The sequence below is a fragment of the Athalia rosae genome, chromosome 6 (assembly GCF_917208135.1).
Source record: "Athalia rosae chromosome 6, iyAthRosa1.1, whole genome shotgun sequence".
Lineage (NCBI taxonomy): Eukaryota > Metazoa > Arthropoda > Insecta > Hymenoptera > Athaliidae > Athalia > Athalia rosae.
Window position 1 is genome coordinate 2049089 of NC_064031.1, and position 14105 is coordinate 2063193.

General features: G+C 32.8%; 1 protein-coding gene across 19 annotated transcripts in view; it reads left to right on the plus strand.

The window, feature by feature from the left end:
• The window catches only part of LOC105691780 (phosphatidylinositol-binding clathrin assembly protein LAP), a 27114-nt gene extending 14588 nt beyond the window's left edge, over window positions 1-12526 (plus strand). For 6 of the 19 annotated variants that reach the window (XM_020855702.2, XM_020855707.2, XM_020855703.2 and 3 more), the window contains exons 4-21: window positions 148-290; window positions 400-475; window positions 1132-1146; window positions 1516-1618; window positions 1702-1910; window positions 2003-2109; window positions 2219-2260; window positions 2693-2787; window positions 4890-5058; window positions 5174-5293; window positions 5375-5504; window positions 5624-5710; window positions 6097-6798; window positions 7636-7822; window positions 7916-8021; window positions 8806-8874; window positions 9585-9821; window positions 10101-12526. In XM_020855702.2, coding sequence (XP_020711361.1) covers window positions 148-290; window positions 400-475; window positions 1132-1146; window positions 1516-1618; window positions 1702-1910; window positions 2003-2109; window positions 2219-2260; window positions 2693-2787; window positions 4890-5058; window positions 5174-5293; window positions 5375-5504; window positions 5624-5710; window positions 6097-6798; window positions 7636-7822; window positions 7916-8021; window positions 8806-8874; window positions 9585-9812 — 2588 coding nt within the window. In that variant the 3' untranslated portion in view covers window positions 9813-9821; window positions 10101-12526. Of the gene's footprint in view, window positions 1-147; window positions 291-399; window positions 476-1131; window positions 1147-1515; window positions 1619-1701; window positions 1911-2002; window positions 2110-2218; window positions 2261-2692; window positions 2788-4889; window positions 5059-5173; window positions 5294-5374; window positions 5505-5623; window positions 5711-6096; window positions 6799-7635; window positions 7823-7915; window positions 8022-8302; window positions 8337-8805; window positions 8875-9584; window positions 9822-10100 lie in introns of those variants that run through there. The other 13 variants (XM_020855713.2, XM_012410489.3, XM_020855710.2 and 10 more) reach the window with 13 other exon arrangements.
• Window positions 12527-14105: the final 1579 nt, after the last annotated feature.

Here is a 14105-nt window from a genome sequence, read left to right on the forward strand (position 1 = left end):
ATCACATTTTCAGGTCGTGTGCGATGAGCGAACTTTTTATATCTGTCACATATCATTACCAACGACGTAGAGATACTATAGATTTTGTATTCTGTTATCACGAACTCGACGTATAATTTTTTTTTCCCCTTTGTCTTCTATTTTCAGATTTGATACATTGCACGAACGAACCAAATGTTTCGATACCACAACTTGCGAATCTGCTCATTGAGCGATCGCAAAATACAAATTGGACTGTCGTTTTTAAGGCCCTTATCACGGTGCATCATATGCTCTGCTATGGAAATGAGGTAAATAAAGTTGAAAATCTCATAGATTCTTCACGTTGTGATTGGAGAGAAATTGTTAGCAAAAACGAAAGTCAAATCTGAAAGAGCAATTCTTCTGTCTAAATTTCAGAGGTTTACTCAGTACCTTGCATCGAGCAACAGTACCTTTCAGCTCAGCAGTTTTTTGGATAAAAGTGGAGTACAAGGTAAATATGTATGGATTTATGTAGCGAGAAAAATATTAATTAAATTTAAGCAGCACACAATAATCGAAAATCGATTTTAAAATTGTTGATGCTTTTTTTTTCTTCTAATTAATTGTGTTGTACTCATCATAAATCTCATTACGTGAATGCGAATCACAATCATGTACGTCATGCAACTAAAATTCATATGGTTTCAAAAGAAAAAAACAGGCTATCATAACTATGTCGTTTGATTGGAACGTTACTAACTCTGAAGAAATTTTTCATATAAAAAAAAAAGAAATTAACAATCACAGCATTTATATTACTGAACGCACGATGATGATTATGATGATTATGATATATGTGCTACGAGAATACACACCACGCTAAATATCGGTAGTAATAACTAAAAACATTTTCATTATATGTGCAGCATATTCATTTTGCTCGTGTCTGATATTTAATTATATATACATTTGAAGAATGTTAGTGAATGAAGAATGAAGAGCAATGCAAAGGAAGAAAATGGCAACTTTCATTATCTTCATTCTATTTCAAATGTATTCTTGCATCCTTGTACCTGATTTTATACTAACCGAACTAAATTTCTGTTTTATTTTCATCTTTTTTTTTATATTTTTTTTTACCCCCTCCTTAATCATCTCTTGGGACAGCTGGAGCACGTGTGGGTGAGTTGTGTCTTGTGTTTCGTAACATATTCTTAACTAACTTATATTCGTAATAATTCATAAATAATTATTTGCTAAATATAGATTTTAAGATCATAATCTTTTTTTTTAATTTGTTTTCTAAAATTAAATGAACAGATCAATTCTAATTGCATTTCATTATATTTTTGGATAGTTTATTCAGAGTCAATGAGATATGTAGATCGAATATTTATGATATATTTTCGGTTGAAGTCACGATAACCACACCCTTCTACTTGAGAGAACAATTTTTATCTCTTTTTGTTTCCTAATTAGCTTTTTGGACTCCTTGTAGTTACGAATCTTTGGACATTGAATAGTATGTGGAATAATGATTTTTGTCGGCAGGATATGACATGTCACCGTTCATAAGGCGGTACGCCAAATACTTGAATGAAAAGGCACTTTCTTATAGAACGGTTGCATTCGACTTTTGCAAAGTCAAACGAGGGTAAATATTATAAAATGTGAAAAGATGAATAATTGTGGTCTCGACCATGCCAGGTTTGTTATAAAATTATTTTTCGTTCACAGCAAGGAAGATGGAACTCTCAGGACAATGAATGCAGAAAAATTGCTCAAAACTCTACCTGTCTTACAGGCACAACTTGATTCATTGTTAGAGTTTGACTGTACGGCCAACGATCTTACAAATGGTGTTATAAATATGGCCTTTATGCTTCTCTTTAGAGATCTCATTCGTTTATTTGCCTGTTATAATGATGGTATTATTAATCTACTAGGTAAATATATTGATTGAATAATTAATTAATTGAATCTTTCAATTATCAATCGTGAGATCAACGCATCATATTTTTTCAATTTAATTTTTCAGAAAAGTACTTTGACATGAATAAAAAACAATGCCGAGATGCGTTAGATCTGTATAAAAAGTTTCTTATAAGAATGGATAGAGTTGGTGAATTCTTGAAGGTTGCAGAGGTAAATATGTGAAAATTATGATACGTTATTATCGGCAATGATTTTAGCGTTGATTAATTGTTACGGTTTAAAACATTGCATAATATTCGAGAAATATTTTTATTTACAGAATGTTGGTATCGACAAAGGGGATATACCGGATCTCACCAAGGTAAAGAAAGCAATAAGATTTTCTCTCTGTATAAAATTCGAAGGAATTTCCTCATCGTCTCTGTGTAAAAAGAGGAATTATTGGAATTATAATACTTTTTTTCAAAACAATGAAAAAATTTCTTAGTTTTTCAATATAACTAATATGAATTTTATCTTTTTGTTTTTATTCTTGGATATATTTGGAAGGTAAAACCTTGTCAGTTGACATAGATTGCGTAGAATAGTATAGGTAGAAATTTATAGCTGCTTTTGAAAAAACAGGAGCTGATCTTTTGTCATTCACGTTAAAATGCGGTGCTGAAAATGCATCTGATTTTCAGAATGCAGAGGCACTCACTCGATGTGTTTTTTTATTTTTTGAACTTTTTACTCTATCGATGTTTTCTATCCTTGAAAAACATCAAGCTATGTAAAATTCGTACCATTTTAGGCTCCTAGCAGTCTGCTTGATGCGCTGGAACAGCATCTTGCATCTGTAGAAGGAAAGAAAGGATCTGCTGCAAATACACCTACGCAAACAGCTAGGTAAGTTACATCATGTTAATGTCAATTATAATATGGTAGTAATTGCGATAACATTTATGTAGAATTGATAAAATCAAATGCTCAATTTTATATATTTGGAATACAAAAAAAAAAAGAAGAAAACTGTTGACAATCCTTTGATCGATCTAATTGTAAAGAAAACGAAGAAAGCATTGCAAACATGCCAAAAATCAAGTAAAGATACGGATTGAAGATTTTGAACTCGCGTGGATTTGTTTCCTTATTTTTTTACCTAATTGATTGTACAATTCTGATGTAAACGTTATCTATTTTATAATTAAATTTTTCTTTTCTTTCTCCTTATTTTAGCATTTATTTAAATTCAAAAGCAAAAAAAATTCTAATAACTTCAAAGGACTATCATGATATTTTTTATCGTTCACATGCCTTTTTGGTTATATGAGATATAATATTTATGTTTTTGACATCCTAATGATCATTTAATTTATTTATTAATTACAAAATATATATTTACCATTTCATTAACATTTCACCAACAACATTTGTTCAATTCCTCGATGTTTTATGGTCGTTAAAAAGAGCGTATTTTACAAATCTTGGAAGCTTTTCTTCGTCTGATTTTAATGAGGAATAAAATAAGGGAGAATTGGTGAAACCGTATTCAATGAAATGGCAAATGAAAATTGAGAGGATTGGAATTTAATTAGCATTTGATATTTCATCAATACTCCTTATCCATCATACAATACAGTGTATAACATTATTGTGTGCATAATTACCTATACCTCTGGAAATATGAAATTGATATCTTTTACATTTTTCATTTATGGTTTTATTTTATTTCATTTTCTATATCTTGCACTTATAAAAATTCGCACCCAATACATTATTTTGATGCAATTGGTGATTGATATAACGTCGTATTGAAGCTGAGAATCATACTTCTGTAATTCACATTACAGAACTTACGATTCTCATCCTTAATATAGGTATTATGGCAAAACCAATTTTGCTTCTTTCGTTATTCACACACTGTCTAGGTTTTTTAAAAGATTTTTCTGGATTTTCTCTCTATTTTCACGTTATCCTGAAGATTATTTCCTTTTTTTACAGCACCACATATTTTTTATGGTATTTACATGTAAAAAAATATGTATACATATACATGTACGTGTTATATATACACATTATATATAGATTTATAAAGTGTGATTTGACGATGCAATATACATTCTGCTAAATGCAAAGAAAGTTACAATTGATGGCCAAAATTATTTGAAATAAATTTATGACTAACTCTCAGCTTTAAATACAACCCATGTTGGCTGATAATTTTTTCGTACAGTTTGTATATCGTAATCTAAGCTTCAATTAAATCGTAGACATTTTTCTCTTTTTTTTTACTGGTTTTTCTTTAACCATATTATTAGTCTCTATGTACTTCGATATTATTGTCTCCTGCAATGCACTTTTAAAATGTTACATGCTCGTCCACACGCCGAGTTATATATTTGATTGCACATGTATTTATTTTCGTGTAAAACTAATTATGTGTTCAAATAATTAGAGTATTAACAACGAATTTAATCAATTCTTTGATGTAGTATAAAATATAGTTGAAAAGCAATAATCGACACATTCGACATAGGTGTAAACTATAATTATCAAAGTACTTTGTTTTGGCACCTATACGATTAAATTCACCGGTATATATGCAATAATTGAAAAGTATCATCGCATGTGGAGAAGCTATACGTATACATACCTATAGTTACCTATGTAGAATAAATGCATGTGTAATAAGCTATAAAAGTTACACACCGATATTTATATGATGAACACAGTTTGTACCTTGAATCTGTTTTTTTTTTCTGAAATATTTTTTTTTTTCTTAATTTTGTTTTCGATGCATTGTAGCCTCTGTACGTACTACACTATTTATTTGTTTGTTTTTTGTTTGTTTTTCTCCTTTATTTTCTATTATCAAAATTCCTATTCACCGATTCCTCACGCCACACTTATCTCAACATTGAAATCTATCTTCCCTCTTACCCTGTGCCTCGATAAACCCGAATATCCTTTCACACGTACCACCCGATACCCTATCATTGCCCAAGCAGCAATAGAACGAATGTAAAGTCTGGAGTGTCCGCCCTGTCTTCCACCAGCACGGCGTTTGGAACAGCAGCCAGCAACGCTCGGCTCGATCAAACCGGAAATGGTCACATAGATGAGGCACTACGGCAGCAGGCTCTCGCCGAAGAGGAAGCAGCTATGAATCAATACAAGGTAATTCGAAGGATGCGAAAAAAGTGTTTGAAAACTTTCATTGCATTCTAATCAGAATTCTCAATCATCCATCGATCTTTACTCTCCATGTCTTGTTTTATTTCTCCTAAATCAGGCCAAAGTACAGTCACCATCGGGCGGTCCAAGCACTAATCCTTTTCTCAGCTCACCAACGAATAATTCTAATCAGCCGATCGTTGACTTATTCAGCGCAGCGCCGGCGACTGATAATCAGGTATGAGAATATTCATTGTCAAGCTGCGATGAAACCACATCTAGGATTTTTTTTTTTCTAATCTGATTGTTCATTTTACAGGCCCAGAAAGCATCGGATGATTTGCTACAATTAGCAGGGAATCCTTTCGCAGATATGTTTGGTAACGGTCAACCACAACAGCCACAACCTGCACCTGTTCAAAACAATATGTGGATGACTAACGGTAATGGTAAATGCAACATTATGTTTCTTTTATTTTTGATATTATATTATTTTGCGAAAATTTTGTAGAAATTTTATTTTATAAACGTTGTACTTTTTTCTTTCTTTTTTTTTGGTTTTTTGTAGGTTTTGGAGCTCCACCACCTGCAAATAATACCTTTGTTACAGATAACAATTTTTCATCGGTATTTGGAAATCAACAAGATCAATCAAGTGAGTTTTTAAATTCATTTTGTACGGAACACTGTAAAAATACCATTACCTCATACTCAGAGTTCACTCATCGTTTCATCTTCTTATCATTTTTCGCACTGAATTCATCATTCCCCCCATCCACCTCGCTCATGTCAACTATAATCAATCGCGCTGTGCAATTGAATCCGTTCAATTCGATCGATAAATTGAACCTCTTCGATTGAATCGTTGAAAATTTCATACGAGATTGAAAAAAGAGAAAAGAGAAATAGAAAAAAATCATGCACTGTAAATTGTAAAACAGATGTTGCATTAACGATACCGAATAACATTGAATGTTGAGAAATTGTAAATAATACCTAACCACAAGCTAACGAATGCACCTTGAATAATTTTTGCGCAAGCTGCTGCCGCAGGATTAGCTGGATCCGTACCCAATCCGTTTATGTCAGATTTCCCTGGTTCTGGTCCCCAATCAATCAATGCGGCTAATATCGGCCTATTCGATAACGATGCAAATCTATCGGCGAATGAATCCCAAGCCGCTTCCGGAGACCTGTTCAGTGCTGGTGGTCAGGCAGATTTCTTTGGGGGCGACGGTACAGTGCTAAATTCCATGGACGGAGGCAACGGAGACGCAGTTCTTGGGTCATTACCAGGTGCGGCGTCCTCCGGAGCCCTCGGATCTGGAAAATCCACTGCCACGCCGCCACCCAGACCCCCGCCTCCCTCGAGTGCGTCGAATGGTACACCACGCGCAATGTCACCTGCTATCGGAGGGACATCGTCTGGTAGGCCAACGGCTGCTGCACCTAGCAAGAGTGCTTTTGACGATCTCAATGATAGTATTCGAATGGCCCTGGGTGGGTCTCCGTCCCGTCCAGCTCCGGTTCTTCAACAACTTCCTCCCACTGCTTCTTCTCAACAAAAATCCCTACAGCAACAGCAAACTGCTCAGCAAGGATTCGCTATGTTTGATATGGGCGGTAGTTTGGGGGGTGTTGGTCAACCCGTAATGGGGGGAACCAACCCCCCTAACTACGGCGGTCCTTCCCAAGCCCAAATTCCCTCGGGGTACGGTTCCCCGGCAAAGCAGCCGTTGTCAGGTGACAAAGAGTCTCCACACTCGATGCATGCAATGTATAACTTCAATGCTCCGAGCCCAACTTATTTAATCGTAGTGTAGCTCAAAAAATCAAACAAAAAAGCTTTAATTGTAACTAATTGCAAATTATTCAGTTTTTCTTGGGGTCTTTTTCCGTTTATTTGTCTCTTTTTATTCCTTAGTTCAGTCAACTGCGTTGTATGGCTGTGGATATCAAAAGAATAATCAACAGTTAGTTTTCGATAACAGTTAGAAACGCTTTGTCAAAATTATTAGAATTTTATTAGCTGCCATCACCTTTACTAACGTCACTAACAAATCGCTTCTTTTATATTCGATTTATTTATTTTTTTATAATTGACCAGTTAGAATTTACTATGAGTAATAATACAGTTATTTTTTATGTGGCTCGGTGTTGCTAATGTTTGTCAGTAACTATATTGTATATTTGTTATCTCACTGTACAGAGATTGGTGTTGTCTTTTATTAGTTGGCTTGCAGATACATCAAGCTAATACGTGTCTATTTGTGTCATGCATATTTTTACGTAAAAAAATCATAACTAATTCAATTTTAAATTCAAACTCCAGTGCTCAATTTTACTTCAGCGATGCCGTCAATCAAGTTCAATATTTCAGTTTCATAATGGAATATGAGTTGCCACTATTTTAGTTTTCCTTATCTTACTCTGGAATGATCATTTGAGAGTCAGGCTATTTGTGAATAATTTAAAGGGATTTTTCGGTACACGCGGCTATTTGTATTTCTAAAGAAAAGCAGTAACTCTGGTATGTGGGACCTGCTTTTTGGGGCTTTGGCTGACGTAGGTGTTGCTTAGGTTTTGACGGTATGGGCTCGGTGCTGAAGCCATCCACCACTGTGTCTGGAGCTAATAACGTTTCAGCAGCTGGTCAGACAGCAAATACTGGAACTGGAGGGAAGGTGCTCACGGGTGATCTGGATAGCAGTCTCGCCAGTCTCGCGCAAAATCTTTCCATCAACAAGAGCGCTCAACAACAAGTCAAGTAAATCGTCATTTTATGCTTTCTTTATCATCGTAATTTCCGGAAAGTGAAAATCAAAGACTTTTGTACGATTCATTGATTCCGTTCTTTTAGAGGAATGCAATGGAACTCTCCGAAAAATGCTGCTAAGACCGGAGGGCAGACGGGTTGGACGCCTCAACCAATGGCAGCGACTACAGGTGCTGGTTACAGGCCGATGGTAAATAATCATTTTCTTAATATAATCAATATGTAAATAATGAATTACTAGCACGTTCATCGTTTTTTGTATAGTACATACGTACATCTCACATTTATGCAACAAACGGCTTTTACATGCCAATATTCCTCTCCAAGCTTGATCCGCAATTTTATACAGAGCACTCAAAAACCCCCTTTCGTATGTAATGTAATATACTCTACACGTGCAAATGTATTATTGAACATTTATATTTATCACGTGATATGCGATTGATATTATCGAGTACGTGGCGTTCTCAGGACAGATGAATACACACTATTTTCAACTCAGGCCGTAAGTAGTTTAGAGTCTTTGTTAAATATTTATTTATGAATTGTATTTCTTTTTTGGTTTTTTCAACTTGTCGTCATCGGAACTTTAATATTTTTTCAATCTTTGTTGTCTTATGGAAAGAAAAAATACGATCGAATTTGATTCGATGATTCTATCGATATTAGAAATTTGAGTCTTAATGTTTTTTTTTTTTTTAAATTTAATCTAATTTTTTTCTTTACCTCGTCGTTGTTCATGGCTTCGATATACATAATAATGGTATTTCAAAGTTTGTGCACTTTTATTTTGACATAGGAAAATAGTACATAGATGCTTAAATAGTGAGAAATGTAGTCGATTGTTTTATTAATTCTTATAGTTTGTATTTGATTTAAATCGAACAAAATTGGCTAACATTTTTAAGTTACCGATTGGCATATTTAGTGCAGTGATGCATGCGTGGCATATGGCATGTTGCCGGCTGTTACAGGGCCAAGGAATGACACAACTTCCTCCAACACCTAGTATGGGCTTCCCCACCCAGACTACTATGACTCTGGTGAGTTTTCCCATATCATGATGCATTTCCAATCCGTTATGAAAATTTAGTTGAAAGATATTTTTGTTCGTTTTTATCTCACTTGTCCCTTTTTTCAACTATTTATATATCCACTCGATTAGATGTTGCGATTCACCAGTCGACTGCGCCAACGTATCTGCAGTTTATGCGTTTATCTGGCAAAAATATAAATAATGATACGTCTTAAGATTTACTGATTTCCAGAATTGTCTGACGAACGCAGCAACGTGCATCTCCTCATATTTAACGATATATATTATGGAAAATTATTTCACGTAGATAAAAATCCATATATTCAGCTATCGTCGACGTATTTTTTTTTGTTGTTGTTGTTTCTTCGACACATCTAATCAATAACTGATCTAATCATCTCTTCCTAATATGGTTTATGGTTCAGCGTTGTATGCAGCTAATTTGGAACAAACGACACTTCTCCTCATGTACATGGCAGTACTTTTTATGTAGAAGAAAAAAAAATGATAGATTTTGGAATTTAATAAAATACACATCATAGTATCTCTCAATCGATGATATCAAATTAAAAATGGAAAGAAAAGAAACGAAAAAAATAGAAGTGATTCGTTGTATATACACCTGTACATACACAGTTCTGTCTCCTATGTGTATATATTGTTAGATTTCTCTACGTATTTATATGTACCTATACACTATCCTGGTCTGGTGTCTAGGGTATGCAAGGTATGCCGATGGGTATGCAGGGCATGCGGCCAATGATGGGTGCAATGCCTGGTGCTCCTGTTGCAAGTGGTGGTATGATGGTTACGGGGGGAACTGCGCCCACTATGATGGGTGCTCCCAGTCCCATGATGGGAGCTCCCCTACAGCAGCAACAAACTCATAGCACTGTTCAATCGCAAGCAAACGCTGTACAACTTGATCCTTTCGGTGCTCTGTGAGGGGACTAGGTACCTATCTCTTATTCGATTAGTAGACAAAAATTCTGTGTAAATAAATTCTCAAAAAACAGGTTTTTTTATATATTTTCTTTGAGTTTTTTTTTTTTAATTTTAATAATGATGCCACGAATACCGAACGTAAATGATTGCCTTTGTTTTATCAGTTTATGTTTGTTGATTCATTCAATTTCTTCCATCCTCTTTGTCTCTTTTCTTGTCTGTATATTTAGCAAGAGATCGAAGACGGAGGATCAATTCAAGACTGAAGTGCGAATGTGTTTGTTTCAGGAATTCAATTGGAATTAAGAAGATGATGGGAGCCGAAATTTTGTAAATACTGTGTAATATGCCTTCTATATATTCTGCTTCCATTCCTTTTACCAGTCCTTGTCACGTCATTAGGTAGACATCAACTCTGTCGGACACCCACTTCGTCTTCGATATGCACCCTTATCCCATCGTCCCTTTGTGAATACAGCCAATATTTCTATTTTATTTTATTATTTTTTCCTCAATATTTTTTTTTTGTCTCTTGAGTCATATAAATATATACAATTATTACAAATGTATAACATTCATCGTTGTCTGCAGATGGCACGTTTATTTGCCATTTGAGAAAAAAATTTTCATCGTTACATATATGCATTAAATATAGTGGCCTGTAGTTCTTATACGGAATTATCTTTGGTCAAATGTTCATCTTTTTTTCATCACTTTTTTTTCTTCTTTTTCCTTTTACATATTTAAATTAGGAGCTGTAGGAAGAAAAAGAAGAAAAAGTCAATTTAAAAAGAATTTTTTTCTCATTTTTTTTCGATACTTTAACGTGGTATTTTCTAGGTATTTACTGTTTGGTTCGTTAGCGACGATGTGAGTTGTCTTGGATTCAATTGAAGGTATGATCTATTGTGAATAACCGTTGCTCTGTTATCATTATCATAATCATTGTTATTATTATTATAATTTGTAAATGTGGATTCATTCAAATTTGTACAGCTCTGAATATTTAGGCGAAACGTTACAAAAATCATTTCCTACAGTCATTCTATATTTTTATTCCGTACTAATTCAAGTTATGGAATTGTGCCAGTCATTCATAATTGCCTTTTCTTTTTCTTCTTCTTACATTTTTTTTTTTCTCTATAATTTTAAATAGATAAAAGTAGCAGCGAATGATGATCGAATGTCGAGAAAATGTACTCTGCATTCCTAATCACGATTATTATATCTGATATGCAGAATATTGTTGTATATTATTATTATTATTTTTAATAATATTTTTTTCTCAAACCATTATTATTCTTTATTTTTTTAAATTAAGTTAGAGGTATCTCTCGGCCAAGGACATTGAGATATACATTATAGAACAACACATTAACGAAATAATCGTTTGTTGAAGTATTAAATATATTATTTTTTAATAATAATAACAACGATAATGATGATAAATATTATTATTTTGTTATTATTATTACTATTATCATTATCTATAATAAAATGAATTCTATATTATAACGACATACATAAGATAATATGATATATTGTACTATGATTCTACGATACACACATACACATAGTTATTATATTATATATAAACGAAGAAGTTAATCGGTGGTTCTCCCATTAATGTTCTGTCGCTGTACTGTTCCGATATGTCTTAACTAGTTAGTAAATTAATAATTATGTGAACAAGAACGGTTTATTACTATTATTATCAATTATTATTATTATTAATATTATTATCATTATTTATATAAAGATAGGATTATGATACTCATGTTAACTATATATAAATACAATTATCAGAATCGATGATTCAAAAAAAAAAAAAAAACGAAAAAAAACCCATATATTATATATATTGAAATAGTTGATGTATCTCACCGTAAATTATACATACATACAGTTTAGCTTGGAGTACGCAGATATTGCGCTAACCAATTCTGGCTGTGGTTAAGAAAAGAAAAAGAAATTTTGGTTTTCAGATCGATTTTATTTCTTTTTCATTCCTCTTCGTGGTAAAAAAATCGTGGTATGATTGATTGAATATGAAATAGTATAAACGGTTCTGCTGCATGATGCTCTAATTAGTGTGTGTAATGGGACAAAAAATAGCATAAAATATATCGTAATCACCTCGAACGATAATTAGTTTTTCTTTTATCGTTAATTAATACCGATTTGCGAATAGCGTTTTTTTCTTCTCTCTTTCTCTTTTTGGTTGGTTGATAATTGCGTGCTGTAAGCGAACGATTGAGAAATGTTGTAGTGAATATCTATATTCGCGTAAATGGGCTAAAATATATGTAGGTATATATGTATATATATGAACGAAAAGAAAAAGATTTGTATATATGTATGTATATATCCACATGATGTAAAGTACATAGAATCGTCGGAGGGAACAAAAAAAAGTAATGAAGATTTCGAACGACGTGCAGTGCTAGTCTGTTTAAAAAACTCATCCATACACACGAATAAGGTCTTTGTCGAAGAGCTCCGGTACCTTCATGTGTATGATGAAATTACATGTTACTGTTATCAAGTGTCGTCAATTGATACTGGGGCGGATGGGTGCGCGAAAAAATGTTTAATTTTAATCGAAAATCAATATCCGCAATATTCAATATCTGTCGACCGTTATTCAATCGGCTGTTCATAAAAATGGTCGTAGTTTAGAAGTTGTGGGGAGATGAAATAAAATTTAGAAAATACTCGATATATTATTTGTATATACCTACATTATATTTCCATAATTCTCGTGAAGGAGTAAAAATAAATAATTCAGTCAAAATCGAGATAATTAGGCTTCGATCAATTGTCTAGTTTTCAGATCGATGAATAAGATTCAATTATTACTTGACGTTATCTTGAATTGAATAACGATTAATTATTTGTATAAAACGTACCATACATACGATAGAATCACAATGCATGCGCGGTAATATTTAACATTTATCGTTGGTTGCGAAAAGAATTAATACAATAAATAATGTTATACAGCGTGAATCGAGATTTCGAAACTGAGGAACAACAACAACAACAGCAACAACCACAATAACAATAATACTAATGATAATAATAGTAATGATAATAATGAAACACGACGAGGAAAAAAATCACCAAGAGAATCGGCATGGCTCGTAAGTAGAAGTGCAGGTTGGTGGTGAATGGGTGCATTTGCGTAAATGTTATGGTCTATATATATAAATATCAATTGAATATGAATAAAAATTTATCTAGTTGAAATAAAAGGAAAACGACAAAAAAAAAAGATAAATTAAATAAAAGAAAAAGAAATGTGTATTATAAATCATAGATAGAGCAAAGAGCGATGTGTTTCCTTAATCTATATACATATTATGTTATGAAAGTGAAAAATGAAAGAGAAAAAAAGAAGAAATAATTGAGAATATTAACTATGTGCTATTGAATATCCACGTACCGTTGAAAAAAAAAAAAAAATAGATATCACAACGTTAATCGCAGCGATCATACGATGAAAATTACCGATCCCGTAACGTTGAAATATTTACACGTAAGATTTGTGAACAGTATAAATTTAGATTCTGAACAACGCAGTTATCATTATTAAATAGCTTAAAAAATAATTGCCTCGTAATGATTGCGAAGAAGAGTAAAGGAAAAAAAAAGATTAGATGAAACTCCGCGACTACAAATATATTATATATACTAGATTTAATATATCTCTGGATATACGATAAGTATATTTACATACATATAATATATGAAGAAATATAATCGTCAGAATCTACTGGTTATTTAGGTATAACAGGACAATATTACGCGTTTAGCTCGTACCCTTTTACGAAAAATTAACGAACATTACAATCCCATATTTTCTTGAGATTATTTGTAGAAAAATTATGAATGAAAATAATGTTATAAAACGAAAATTGTGAAACGCTACGTAAATTTTATCGAGTGTTTTTTGTTGTGAATTATAATAATTTCGATCGTAAAGTTGGAAAAATATCTAATCGTTCATGCCTCGTTAGTTTGTCTCATTCGAATAATTGATTGTAAAAGCTCTGGGGAGAGAAAAGAAGAAGAAAGGAATAAATTTCTCTGTTATTTAGTTTTAAATATAACGAAGAAAAGATGAAACAAAGAATACATGCAACGTCTATACTACTCGTATATGTATGTAATATAATATTGAAAAAACGAATGGAATTATAATATGAGAAATATAAGAGAAAGAAAGAATAGCAATTACGTCTCGGCGTGTACACGAAGCTTTTGGATAAAGAGAAAAAAAAAATCTCTTCA